Source organism: Macrobrachium nipponense, chromosome 28, assembly GCF_015104395.2.
Source record: "Macrobrachium nipponense isolate FS-2020 chromosome 28, ASM1510439v2, whole genome shotgun sequence".
Classification (NCBI taxonomy): Eukaryota; Metazoa; Arthropoda; class Malacostraca; order Decapoda; family Palaemonidae; genus Macrobrachium; species Macrobrachium nipponense.
This window is the reverse complement of record NC_087217.1, coordinates 57,712,646-57,727,390: the sequence shown is the minus strand read 5'-3', so window position 1 is coordinate 57,727,390 and position 14,745 is coordinate 57,712,646. Positions and strand designations below refer to the sequence as shown.

The window sequence follows — 14,745 nt, the reverse complement described above, 5'->3', positions numbered from 1 at the left end:
ACACCAGCCATGCCTGTTCGAATGGAAGATGGTAAGTTATCTGCATGTTGTTGCAAATTATTGTTATTACTTGTAATTATGATCCCTTGTTTTTTTGCATAGTTATACCATAATACAGTAATAGAAGGACATTGGTTACTACTATATTAGCTTACACATCATGTAATATTTTATGGAAGATATTAAAATTCATTTAAGTGTGTTACAGAAGTTAAGAAAAGCAAAATTAGATTAACAAGAGAAAAAGAACCTGTAAATTTTGAAAGAGGAAGTTATTTTAGTACAAAATGGATGCAAAGATACCAAGGGATATACAGTTACAGAGATATAAGGTAAAAACTAACTGAAGTTATCAAGTTTAAAATTGCAATTAAGGAAACTAAAAAATTAAGTAATACTTTTGTTTGCAAATATTAAGAATCTGTTGCATATGTACCTTATATGATATAGTATAGCTATTCCTTAAAACTAAATTTGTATCAAGCTTATATGTTTTGCTGCAATAATCTGAAGAAGAAATTTTGTTTTTTCTTGTGATATATTTTGTTGTAGCGTGTTCTTCAAAGATTTCAACAATTCTTTCAGGTAACACAATGCTGACCCATTGGACTCGTAAAATTTTGGTAGAAGAGGGTCATTCAGTTGGACAGTTAGTGCACATTTTACAGCTAGTTGTCCGCCATGCAAATGTATACTATCCAGTACGTCACCATCTAACACATCACATCACTCAAGCAATGCATCGGCTTGGCTTCACTCCAACAGCTAACTTGGATCAAAGGAGATTGGCTGTTGACTTAGCTGAAGTGAGTTTCCTATTTCCCTGTGTAATGCATAGGTATTTTAATTACTTGGGGAACTCTTTGTTAACAGAGAGATAGCACAACAAGTAATATCATCAAATATCATCCTGTACAAAAAGAATTTTATTTGCCATTGAAAGTTTTACATAAATATCAGTTGTATTTCACATGTGGAAGAATCAAATTTTACATTGTTCATTGAATATTGACGTAGTAGTAATTTTTAATGCTTAGAAAATAGATTGTAGTCCATGTAAACCGTATAAACTAGGTATTAGATTAACCATAGCAATTTTGCCCAATAGTAGGTAGAACTCTTTTGAAGAGCAATATTAGTTGTTCATATACGAAACAAACCTTCTGTCTTAACATTAGGATAAATACTCAGCTCCAGGTGGAAACTGTTAAAGTTTAAAATAATTGTGTACGCAAGGGACTATTGGCATCTGTGCTTGGTCACAAGACATGTGGAGCCACCCACTTACCCCTCTTTAACTCTTGACCCCGTTAGTTATTTTCTTACTGCCTTTAAGAGAGGATGTGCTTTGCCTCCGTCCGTTTAAAGCCGGTTTAGTTTGCCCCCCTTTTGTTTTGAATTTGTTGTTTGGAATTCCCGGGCATGTGAACATTAAGCCTTCTCATGTTTTGAGACTTCCTGGATATCACAAGAAGCAGATTTATTAGAGGCTTCAGCTTTTTACTTCAAGGAAATTGTTCTTTGAATAAGTAATACTTGTGCCCCAGTCTTTGAAACATGAAAATCTTAGCTTGTAGGTCTGATTGAATTTCCTTGCTATGATCAAGCTAAAATTCATGTATGAGTAGATTTTTATGATTGAGATTCAATACTGGAATATTAATGTTTTACAATCCTTGATGGTTTTTGAACCTTTTTCCAGCTGGCACTAGAAAATTATCTTGTTGTTAAGACCGAAGGTTTGTTAGCTATGAAAAATACAAATTGATTAAAAAATTGTCATATTTAATTTTCTAAATGAGACATGGATGTATTATTAATATTGTTTATTTATATAGGTTTGCATCAAGTGGGAGGAGCAAAGAGTGAAGGAAGATGCTGATAGTGATAGTGGGTCAGAAAGCTTGGTTACCCATTTACAGCAACCTGGTGGAATCAAACGATCTTCTTCAACTGAGGGACCAGATGCAAAACGAGCTCGTGTATCTGTTGGAGGCAGCTCTAGGGGAAGCATTGATATGAATAAACCAATGGAAAAGACACAAGCAGATGCAGTTGTGTACTTTCTGCTTCGACTTGCATGTCAGGTTAATGAGAGCACTACTACACCAGGCATGGTTGCTCCTGGTGAGGCATTATCAGCACGTTGTGTAACTCTTTTGAAGAGAGCTCTTAAGCCTGATATGTGGCCAAATGCAGATCCCAAATTAGCCTGGCTGGATAAACATTTCTTGAGTTTAGAATCATCCCAGCCTAACTTAGCTAATGTTTGTGTTGGACTAGAAGTTTTCACTTATCTAATTGGTACGTTGAGGAAAGAGCAGATATTGCAAGCAATGCGTGGACTGAAGCGGGGTTTAGTGGCTTGCATGACTTACAGCAATTCTCGTGTAGTGCGTCTCACACATTCTCTTTTAGCACGTTTGATGGCTACCTTCCCTACTGAACCAACAAGTGCAACTGTGGCTTCTCGGTATGAAGAGCTGGAAGATTTGTATGCTCAGATAGCAAAAATAATATTTGAGGGTTTATCCTCATATGAAAAAAGTGCTTAGTGCTCCTCCAACCATGTTATTTTGGGACTTTGATGATACTGAAAGCAGCGTGCCAAAACAACCCTTGCTACATTGATCGACTGATCATGCCCTTTATGAAGGTTTTACAGCGAATGGCAAGAGACCATTTAAGTCATACAGCTACAGATAATAGTGCAGGTAAGTGCAGGAGCTTATGGGATTTCTTTGAAGGGACTTGTTGATACCATGAAGCCCCATTATAATGTTTGTTAGTTTTCTGACCTCATAGGCAAAGGGATTTGGTTCAAATAGTAATTGTGCATCTTTATTCAACCACTGCTGAAAATTTCCTTGTTAGGGAAACAAAAAATTCCAACTTCTGTAAGTTGATGGAATTTATGGGAGAAAACATTGATACCATTCTTCATATTTACTGCAAAAAAGATTTTGCATCCCAAAATATTTTTTCCTTTTTTAGAATACAAGTTGTGAGAGAATTTCAAAAGAAAAAATTATTGATTATGGTGTATTAACTTTGAAGCTGTGATAGGTAAAGAGCTGATTTTCTCTCAGAAAATAATTGTCCATACAAGAAATATGATATATATAAGTCCCTTTAGTGTAAGTTATAACCAAGATAAAGTGAATTTCATATTTAATCCATGTGTATGACAAATTATTGTAAAACTTCGTATGATTTGGTCACTGGACAGAAGTTGTAATTTCTCTTTGTCACCTCACTTGATACCAGTATTTTCTGGGTTTCCATTTCTGTGGAAGGGAAACATTGATGTCTATGTAAGGGGATTATTAGGAGAATTACATGTCCAACTAAAACGGATTAGGAAATCACAATTTTTTGTGATGATTTGTCACTCAATAAAAGAAGAACAAAATTTCTTATAAACCTCTTCAAAGCATATTTTTGAGCAGTAATACTGTAGTACTTTATTTTGTGTTTTGAACATTTATCTGTCCAAAGATATCAGTAACTAAATTTTTTTCTTCTCAGAATTTAGCCATTTGTACACCCTTTAAAGATACAAATTGATTAAAAAATTTGTCATATTTAGAGCAAAGTGTGGTTTCTCTGTCTGATTTCTTCTTCATTGATATGTTTATAAACTTAAGATTGGTATGGTTTTAAGTTTTAATCCCAAAGAAGAAATAGATAAAAAGAATAAATTTAGCAACTGTTTGTTGAGGAAGTGGAAGCTGGCCCCCATACAGCAGTAGGTTTGCCTTATACATGTACCAATAATACTAGAATACTAGTAAGGTCATTACATTTTACAGGAGAATAGTGTTCATGATATTTCTGTCCTTTATTAAAAGAATTCTGAAATTTAAATTAGAAATTAGGTCATGTATCATATCTTCCACAGTCATGTCTGTATCCAATCAGTTAACTAAATACATCCTCAACATTTTTTTCTTTTCATCTGACTGTGTAAAAAAAACTTCATGTTTTTGGTTTTCTTTAATTTATTTTCTGCTTGAAGTTCATGTATCCAGATCTTACTTTTATTGTTATTTTGGATCCATAAAACACTTTAACAAACATATGATTGATTTATTGCAATTTTGTATGTCCTTTTAGTTGGAAGTGAGCTGTTGATTCTCTCGTTGGACTTGGTCAAAAATCGTGTTGGTGTGATGGGTGTTGAAATGAAGAAAGCTTTTATTGGCACAATCTTGGTTGGTCTTATTGAGAAAACCCCTGATGTCAAAGTTATGAAAGCTATCACAAAGGTAAGGCTTGTTTTTTAAATTTTTTTTATTTATTTTTTGTTTTTATATTGGAGCTGATGGTAAATAACTGCAACCAGTGCAGCCAATATCATTGAGGTATCTGTTCCAATGCTGAATGGTGGAGGTTTCAGAATTGTAGTCTCTGGGAGGTACTCTTTTGTTAAGTTTTTCTTTATTTAGACTGCATAATTATGTCAAGAAGTGTGCTGATGTAATATCTCAATTTTTCTTTGCAGATGGTGGAAGAGTGGGTAAAGAACAAGACACCAATAGCCATCAATCAGGGCCCTAGTTTAAGAGAAAAGTCAATCTTGCTGGTCAAGTTAATGCAGTATGTAGAAAAAAGATTTTCTGAGGACACTGAGTTAATGGCTCAGTTTTTGGAACTTGTGATTCATGTGTATCGTGATGAAGCATTAAGAAACACGGAATTAACAGCAAAGTTGGAACCAGCATTTTTGTCTGGTTTAAGATGTACACAACCACATATAAGAGCCAAATTTTTCCAGGTTGGTGTTGGTATCTGCTTTTCCATGAACTTGTTAGGAGTGTGCTAATTGGTGTTCCCCTCAATGGGAAAAAGTTTTGTAAACTTAGGAAGGACTGATGTTCCATCATCTATAGTAAATGGCAAGCTGTGTGGAATAAGGTATCTGGCAATAACAGATCAGTATGATTACCTGCTATTGAATTGTAGTGGATATCATTCCCAAAAGAATGCCATATCCAAGTAATAGTATATTATCTTCAGATTGGCCACCATTGTTTTACCAGTAGTTATTTTATGAGAAGCCCATATAACAAATTCCCAGAATTCACCCATTATTTACAGTTAAACATCATATTTGATTGTCCAGTTTTCAGCCAACAGCAAGCATCAAGTTTTGGGAAAACAAAAAATTTCAGAAATTATCAGAATTTTCTACATTTTTAGTTGTGTAAGCACTGAGTGACCCCATAGGTCATAGCACTTGGCCTTTGACTTAAATTTTATGTTCAAATTTTTAGTTTAATCCGTGTGCAGGATTTATAAATCACGATATATTTAGTGTGTTATATATATTTTTTAAGAACAAACCCCCTTTGGGACAGCCCTGTGAGTTAACATTGAATGCCATTTTTAGGGTTGATGCAAAAAAAAAATTTTTTTATTTAATGCTCTGGTGTTAGGCCCCACCGTTTTTTCCTTCTCTTTTCTCATCTTTGTTTCAGTTAGGTCTCTGATAAGTAGGGTTCTAGGTTGCCTGTCTTAGTGGTTTCTGCCATATAAATAGTGATTTTGCAAATAGCTCTGCATTTAGTGAACATAGCACCATCAGCAAATATTCAAATAACTAAAGTCAGGATATGATTATGTTTATTATTATTAAGGCAGTGTAAAAGGGAATTTAGATTTATTCATAGGTAAACTATTATGGTCAGCTTATATTTCTGATACACATATTTGTTGTTTCAGGTGTTCCATGAAAGCATGCAGGCACGTGTCAATGATCGGCTACTCTACATAATATGCTCCCAGAACTGGGACCACATGGGCCCTCACTATTGGATTAAACAGTGCATTCAATTGTTGTTGGTCACAGCTCAAAGTAGGTGTTGTACTCAATTCAATTACTGCTTGATATCGTGTCCAGCAATGTTATTTTTGGTTTATTATCATATAGTTATTGCAGTGTCAGTTTTTATGAAATAAATTGGACTAACCTTTTGGAAAATCATACTGTTATTATTTTTTCTTTTCAGGTAATCCAATACAAAATAGTAACTTTCAAGTCCTCCTCCCTTGTGTAACGGCTGTAATAAACTGGGCTGATGCAGCAGAAAGAGCCAACTTTTCAGTGTTTGCCAGCATCAAAGAAGAGACTTCAGACCTTGATACGGCTCTAGAAGGAAGTGTAGAAAAGGAGGTAAAACCTCAATCTGTCTCAATGCCATTGGAGGTTGGTTGTTTCTTGAAAAATCAAGCTTGTTTATCAGTAGCTTGGAGTTTGGTTATTTATTTGATGGTTCTCCATATATTGGTTGAGTTTTCAGTTGGTTTTCTAACTAACTTTGGTAAGTATTGATGGTTCCTCAGTATGTTGGTTGAGTTTTCAATTGGTTTTCTAACTAACTTGGGCGGTTTCTGTTCCTTTTAATTTGTGCTTGCTTAGATATGGATTGGTTGTACTTCAAGTGATATATCCTTGATGGTACTGAAGGTTTTGACCCTTACCTTTAGCTGGTACTTACATTATTTGAGTATTCCTTACTATGTTTTTATAACAGTGTTATATGTAGATTTTTATTCGAAAAATCATATTAAAACTAGGAAGGTTACATATTGATATTTATTTAGAGATGGAGCAAGATATCACTACAACTCTTGAAGTTTAGTATTTTAGCACTTGGAGTATAACAATTTTCCACTACTATTTTTTGTTATTCAGAGGATGTGCGAATAAGTCTGCTATACAATATTTGATTTTAGTAAGGTGTTTTAGTTCTGTAATCTTTACTGCAATCAAGTCTTCACCAGATTTATTTGGCAATCATTTTAGAAGTTTTGTTCACCTGTTTTTAGGAATTTTCAGTTTGTTTGAACTGTAGTTCAGAGAGATTAGTTATAAGAGTATGTTCCAGAGAGAATTAAAGATATTTAATGACATTAAAAACTAATCGGTAACAGTTGTAGTAATAGAATTATTTGTTCAGTCTTGAGTTGTTTTTGAGATTGTTTGCATGATTTTCCAAAGTTTTTGACATGCCTGTATAGGTAGTTAATCTTTTGATCTTGGCATTGTTTGAGCGCACTACTTTCTTAAAAGCTCTTAGCATATATACCCCTCCAACTCAGTTTTGTTGTTGTGGATTTAGTTGGAAAATAATACTTCTGTATCTTATATGTTTTCCTAAAACTAATCTCTTATGACATTTATTAGGCAATAATTTCATAATTATAGATGACCTATCATCATAATTTCCCGGCAACAAACATTGAATTGCAAAATTCATGCTTTTTTCAGTTAGTACTTCTCTACTGTCATGAATGAGCTGCATTATTCATCTGTTAAAAAAATAACTCGTATTGTTATTTTCTAAATTATTATTGCTGTATGCATTCTGGTGGTTCAGCGTTGATTAAATGCACTAATATCTGTTTCTACAGTTTATTCATTATTGATAAGAAGACACTTTTTCTTAAGACAGAACTAGTTTCTTCATGCTAGGCCATCAGTCATATATCAATGTCATTTGCTCTCTTGATTGCCTCTAAACTCAAAGACTTGAGTCTTCTAGACAAGTGTGATCAATCATACATGTGCCGCCTGGATACCTGTCCCTGTAGTCAGGATGCATTGCGGTAAAATTCAAAGGGTTTGGAGATGGGAAGTCAGTGTATATGATTGATGGGTTTTTATGAAAAAATAGTTATTCATATACGAAACAAACCTTCGGTCTTAACATTAGGATAAATGCTCAGCGCCAGCTGGAAACTGGTAAAGTTTAAAATAATTGTGTACGCAAGGGACTATTGGCATCTGTGCTTGGTCATAAGACATGTGGAGCCACCCACATACCCCTCTTTAACTCGTAACCCCGTTAGTTATTTTCTTACCGCCTTTAAGAGAGGATGTGCTTTGCCTCCGTCCTTTTAAAGCCGGTTTAGTTTGCCCTTTTTTATTTTAAATTTGTTGTTTGGAATTCCCGGGCATGTGAACATGAAGCCTTCTCATGCTTCGAGACTTCCTGGATATCACAAGAAGCAGATAAACGCCCGGATATTTTCTTTGACAATTTCGCATCGAGGTACTCATCGTGTAGTAAGTCGTAGGTGCAGAAACGCTTAAGGTACAGTTAATTCGTTGCCGGTGCCTTGGAATATCACATATTCGTATGGATTGCCTGTAAATCCAAACTTTGGGTGTAACAGGATGTGCTTTTGGAAGTAACTATGACTGATTGTGCTCCTTTCCCTGCGTGGAGAGGTGTGCATCATCATCTTGTTTTCGTTCCAGATACGTGGGCAGGAATGATGCAGGTGTGCGGTTGGCGTTAGGCTTATCAGTACCAACCCAAGAAGGACAGTTGGTTTGCTATATAACGTTGAGCTGCCATCCAAGATCCCTTTTATCCTGATATGCACTGAATGGCGGTCGGATGCATTGCCATCTGTAAAGTAGAAGATAGTGCAACACGGCAGCCTTTAATGTCGGGTTGCAATGGCTACGAGAATAACAACAGCCTTGTAATTCTGGTAGAATGCTGGCTTCGCATTCAAGAAGCTCATTGACGTCATAAACATGGCGACCGCCATGACGTCACTTCACAGCTGCTGCCTACACGGAGACATGCTTCCATTTTCACTTTGAGGTACAAGAATACTTTACAACTATGCTTTCGGATTTGGAGATTTTTAATGCACATTGTTCTTGAGAGAAATTACAAGCGTTAGGAGATATAACAGTCACATAATGGAAAAGACACGAGTCTTTCCACTGTATCCTTCCGCTTAGGCGTCAACAAGCTTAGGGACTTCGTAGCTGATCCTCGAGCCAAGAGGAGAAGTTTCTTCTCCATCTTTGAGCCAGGACTGTTACATCCCTATTATATGGAAGCACAAGAAGTAGTTGTAATTGTCGAACAAGTGAATAATGGAAGTTTAGTCTAGTGTGGCTGTGAAGAGTTGGAGAAGGCTAGAATCAGGGACTTCGTGACTGATCCTCGTGCCAAGAGGAGAAGAATAATTTCTTCTTCATCTTCGAGCCAGGACTGTCACATCCTTGTAAAGTAAAAATGCCACAGCAGGTTGGGTCTCTTGATCTTGGCTGCAAGAGTACCATCAACAGCCTCACACTTTCATCAAGCGTGATGGCGTCATAGCCAAAACCGCTTTCAAAATGGCGGTAGTCATGATGACACAGCCTACTGCTACCAACCTCTCGTCGTCTTCGGTTGCATCTTTATATTACGCTTTCATTTCGGGAGCACACACTTATGGAGAAATATGAATTTTCTCGTAGGATAAGCTTAAGCTGTAATAGCCGTAGATCCATGATGTTGCGATGACGTCACAGCCTACTGCTCCTCGATCTACTTCGCTGCCTCCGGAACCAAATAAGCTTTCTGACTCATTGGTACACACAGTAATGAAAATATTACAAGATCTAGAGGAGAAAATTGCTAAGAAAGACAAAAAGAAAAGGCGTGATTCGTCGTCGTCTTCTCTTCTTCCGCTAGCTGGTGTCATCGTTAAGTTCGATGACGTCACTGTGTGTACCAGTCAAGCGTTGGAGGATACGGGATTTCGTGACTGATCCTTGGACCAAGAGGAGAAGAGTAAATTCTTCTTCATCTTCGTGCCAGGACTGTCACATCCCAGTCAGCAAGAAAGTCAAGATGTCAGTGGTTGGTAAGCTCAGAGCAAGAGGACGAAGCCGTTTGCAAGAGTCCGAACAAGCGATAGCGTCGACGGTCGCTGGGCTAGCGGCCGACGCAGAGTTGCCAGCGGCCACTACAAAGAGTCTAAGAGAGACTACAATGCTGTTGGTGAACTTAATACATATGCAGATGCTTTTACAAACTTTTTCCCTGGACTCTAGAAGTCAGAGTAATGTAATATGATAAAATTGCTCTCATATTTGTATATTGGATTGCAAATAGATACGTTCTCAAATCCTACTGACTATTCAAGATCGAGCCATCGGTGGCCATTAGAGATCAAAGATGCCGCGGCCGTAGGGTCATTTCTGTTGTTTTAAAACTGTTTGTTTCATCATATCCCCATCAGTCATATATTGCCCTAAGTTGCATGCATTGTAGATGCAAAACTAAGATAAGCGTGTCCTATGTTATTTGCTAGTATCAAAGTATTCAGAAGAGCAATTGGCTGCTTTGTGAGTTAGAAATCTAGGCTCAAGCAACTCCAAAGGTCGCTTAGAATAGCTGAAAGCCCACAGATTATGAAAGAAGATGCTTCTACCTGTAAGGCTGGGTATTCACACTCAGGTTTACGCGTCAGTTCACCCACTGTTTGATGTATGAATGTCCACACAGAGTTGAACTGTCAGTTGGACAGTCAACTCAAGATCACCGCCCACAGTGCTCCTCTAGCCTTCATTGTGACAATACTATACAGCAGTGATGGAAACTCCACTGGTTGATAAGGAGGTGGAGCTACATATAGGAACTGCTTCAGCAATTCGCTTCAAAGTAGGAAAGAAGCAAAAAGGCATAACAGAGTATGGTCTATTCAGGTGGTCCCCGGTTATCGGCTGCTTCACTCTATGGTGGGTTTTGAAAATATTCATTAAAAAATAAGGTTTCTTATGACGCACACCATAGTGGTTAATGGGGGCACCATAAAGCAAAAATTGCCATTAAGCGAAGCATGAAAGTCTAAGGGAGTAAAACATACTTATGGCGCCAATAACTGCTTATCAGCACCATAAGTATGTTTTTCTCCCTTAGACTTTAATGCTTCACTTGATGGCGATTTTCGCTTTATGGCGCATGACCAGGAACGGAACCCCTACCAGATAACCAGGGACCACCTGTATTGCCTATTAAAAAGAGATGTATATTCTCCTACAATGTTAATGAATAAGGTTAAATCAGACCCCGGGGTTAGTTCAGTTATTTATGAAAAGACAGGACTGTTTGTATCACGTGGAAATAATTTTTTGTTTGTATATGATTTGGACTCACAGTGGTCTAAAAATAGTGCCGCAGGGTCTAACAATGACATGAATTAGGCCTATACACAGTTTATTCATATTCTGGTCCAAGCTGCTGAGATCCTTCCCAGACAAAGTCCAAAGGCAAACTGTCATAAAATCGCTGGTTACTTGTCCACACCTGTGATCATCTGTTCCATCAGTTCATAATTTCGGGTGAGAGGACTAACTCCGCCCACAAACTGTCGTCCACACTTATGTTTTAATGTCTGTTTCGACTAACTGACAGGGAGACTGACAGGTAAACTGTAGCGTGAATGCTTGGCTTAAGATACGCTGATGTTCAGTGATAACATCCACGAAACATTCAGGTAAGCAGTAGAAGTTGATAATCCAAGAAGGCTAGGTAGAAGATAAAAACCCTTGAAGACCTTTTTCTCTTACAATCATCAATTATTAAATGAAGGTGAATTACAAAGTAGAAGATAAAAGACTTTCCAACACTCAAAATCTTTCTCCATGGATGAAACAACTCACCATGACTGCTGGTCCTAAGAACAAATCCATCAATTTAAGAGAAACATCACTCAAGGTATATCCATATATTTGAGCTACTAAAATTGTGAAAACTCACAATCGTTATCATGTTATTGAGAATACTAAATTGGTAATATATTCAGGTCAGTAGGGATCCATGTGTATGATCATTTGAAGTAGTTGGATAAGATGTTTCCGTATAGGAACCGAGATATTTGAATGAAAATTTGGACTTTGCTTTCAAACTTTATATAATGCAGTGGTTTGGGCTTCTGATCATGAATATGAATGTAAAGTTGCAATACATTGCAAGCAAATTTACACCAGAATGCTTCTCCCAACATTATCTCTATGTTTCTTAACATAGAGTAGCTACTGAGCAGTCAGCCATCCAAGACATGTCACAAAACATAGAAAAGCTTCGTTGGTGAGGCAAAATTCTCCATGATCTCTCACAACTTATACAAACCTACAAGATATCTCACACTAAGCACACCCAGAGAAAAGATAGAAAAGAAAAGATAGGAAAAAGGGCAAACTAAACCAGCTTTAAAGAGATAGAGAGTAATCACATCCTCTCTTAAAGACTGTGAGAATGTAACTGACAAGCTCACGGGATGTCCAAGGTTTTGTTGGAACTACCAAGTACTTTGTGAGCAGGGACAGATGCCAATAGTCCCTGGATCACACAAGTTTTTTTTAATTATGTTTACTGGATTTCCAGCTGGCACTAGAAGATTATCCTAGTATTAAGACCTCAGATTTGTTAGTTATAAAAGAATACAAGTTGATAAAAAATTTGCCATATTGCTAGCCACAACATGTGCTATATGGTAGGTGAGAGTTCTTGTTAGGCAGGGACATGAAGGTACAACAGGGCTTACCTGGAATATTTTGACATGTTTGCTGTTCCATACTTAAACAGTATACTTTACAGTAAAAATACACTACACAAAAGAAAACCGCACAAATTTCACAGACTACAAAATCTAACTACAAAACCACACAAAACATTGAGTACACTTTATAAAACAAATTCTAAACTAAACATAAAAGTTATAGGCATGGCTACAGATGCAATGGATATCTTAACCCTCTTAAGAGCCGGAGCCCTAAAAATCAAAACGTCTCCCGTATGCCGGGCCTGGTTTGGAGTGAGCGCGGAAGTGGAAAAAATAATTTTTTCAAAAAATTACAGCGCGCGTACTTTTGAAGATTAAGAGTTCATTTTTGGCTCCTTTTTTTGTCATTGCCTGAAGTTTAGAATGCAACCATCAGAAATGAAAAATAATATCATTATCATATGTAAATAATGCGATATATGGTAGCGAAAAAAAAAAATTCATACATAATTGTATTCAAATCACGCTGTGCAGAAAACGGTCAAAGCTAACCAGTTACTTTTTTTTTGCGTTGTATTGTACACTAAATTGCAATCATTTTGATATATAATACATTGTAAAACAATAAAAGTAACACCGGAAAAATATTATCACAAAATGATGTACGAATTCGTAACGCGCGGACGCAAAAAAATATTTTTTCAAAAATTCACCGTAATTCTAAATAATGTTCTAGAGACTTCCAATTTGTTTCAAAATTAAGACAAATGATTGAATATTACGATACTGTAAGAGTTTTAGATTAGAATTGCAGATTTCGACCATTTCGGACGAGTTAAATTTGACCGAATGTCGAAATTTTAATATATATATTTTTTCATATGCACATATTTCGAAGATGGAAAAAGCTACAACCTTCAATTATTTTTTATTGTATTCTTCATGAATTTGCGCACATTTTGATATATGAAACTCTATAAAAAGGCTAATATGAAAAGGAGCAAATATTAGGATAATGCGATGTACGTATTTCGGAGCCTGCGGCCGCGAATCGGCGCGCGGAGTGAAGGTAAATATATTTTTCAAAAATTCACCATAAATCACAATATTGTTTTAGAGACTTCAAATTTGTTTCAAAATGAAGAAACATGACGGAATATTACTAGGCCGTAAGAGTTTTAGCTTACAATTGCGTTTTTCAACTATTTCGGTAGAGTCAAATTTGACCGAACGTGGTTTTTTTTCTATTTATCGTGATTTATATGCAAATATTTCGAAAAAAAGAGAAAAAGCTACAACAACCTTCAATCATTTTTAGTTGTATTCTACATGAAATTGCGCACATTTTCATATATAAAACTTTATGAAACAGCTAATTTTAAATGGTGCAAACATTTCGACAATCGCACAAAAAAATTCTGATTTTTTCGGAAGAGTTACCGCGCGAACGTAATTTTTTTTTTTTCATAAATTCACCATAAATCAAAATATTGTGCTAGAGACTTCCAAGTCGTTGCAAAATGAAGGTAAATGATTGAATATTACTAGAATATAAGAGTTTTAGCTTACAATTGCGTTTTTTTCGACCATTTCGGTAGAGTCAAAGCTGACCGAAAGTTGAAATTTTTGCACTTAACGTTATTTATATGAAAATATTTCAAAACTGATAAAAGCTACAACCAGGGGTTGTCTTTTGTTGTATTGTGCATGAAATTGCGCACATTTCCATATATAAAACTTTATGTAACGGCAAATTTAAAAGGGTGCAAACATTAGGACAATCGCACGAAAAAATTTATCGGAAGAGTTATCGCACGAACGTAAGGAAAAGGTTTTTTCATAAATTCACCATAAATCGAAATATTGTGCTAGAGACGTCCAATTTGTTGCAAAATGAAGGCAAATGATTGAATATTACTATAATATAAGAATTTTAGCTTACAATTGCGTTTCTCGACCATCTGTAGAGTCAAAGTTGACCGAAGGTTGAAATTTTTTGCACTTATCGTTATTTATATAAAAATATTTCAAAATTGATAAAAGCTACAATCATGAGTATTTTTTAGTTGTATTGTGCATGAAATTGCGCACATTTTCATATATAATACTTCATGTAAAGGATAATTTAAAATGGTGCAATAATTATGTCAAAGTGACGAAATAATTTCCAAGATGTGTCACTGATACTTTTAGTGCGATAAGAAAGAAATTCGCGCTTGCGCGCGCCTGCGTAGCGATTGTAAACAAAACAACGCCTTGATCCGTGAACTCCAGCATCCCCCAAGGCGCGTGATACAAAAGTTTTCGGCTGGTAGGCCTATAAGTATTTTTCCGCGAATTTTTTTAAAAAAAACTTTTTTGAGCCGACGTATGATACGTCCAATCGGCATACGGGAGACATTTTGACTCGACGTTTAATACGTCCAATCGGCGTAAGAGGGT

At 36.1% G+C, this 14,745-nt stretch overlaps 1 protein-coding gene across 1 annotated transcript in view; it reads right to left on the bottom strand.

Annotated features, from left to right (window-relative positions):
* LOC135201202 (transformation/transcription domain-associated protein-like) overlaps positions 1–14,745 on the bottom strand; it is a 204,832-nt gene that overhangs the window by 113,997 nt on the left and 76,090 nt on the right. Inside the window, 1 exon segment of the mRNA XM_064230080.1 lies at positions 2,379–2,483. Within this exon segment, the coding sequence (XP_064086150.1) occupies positions 2,379–2,483 (105 nt within the window).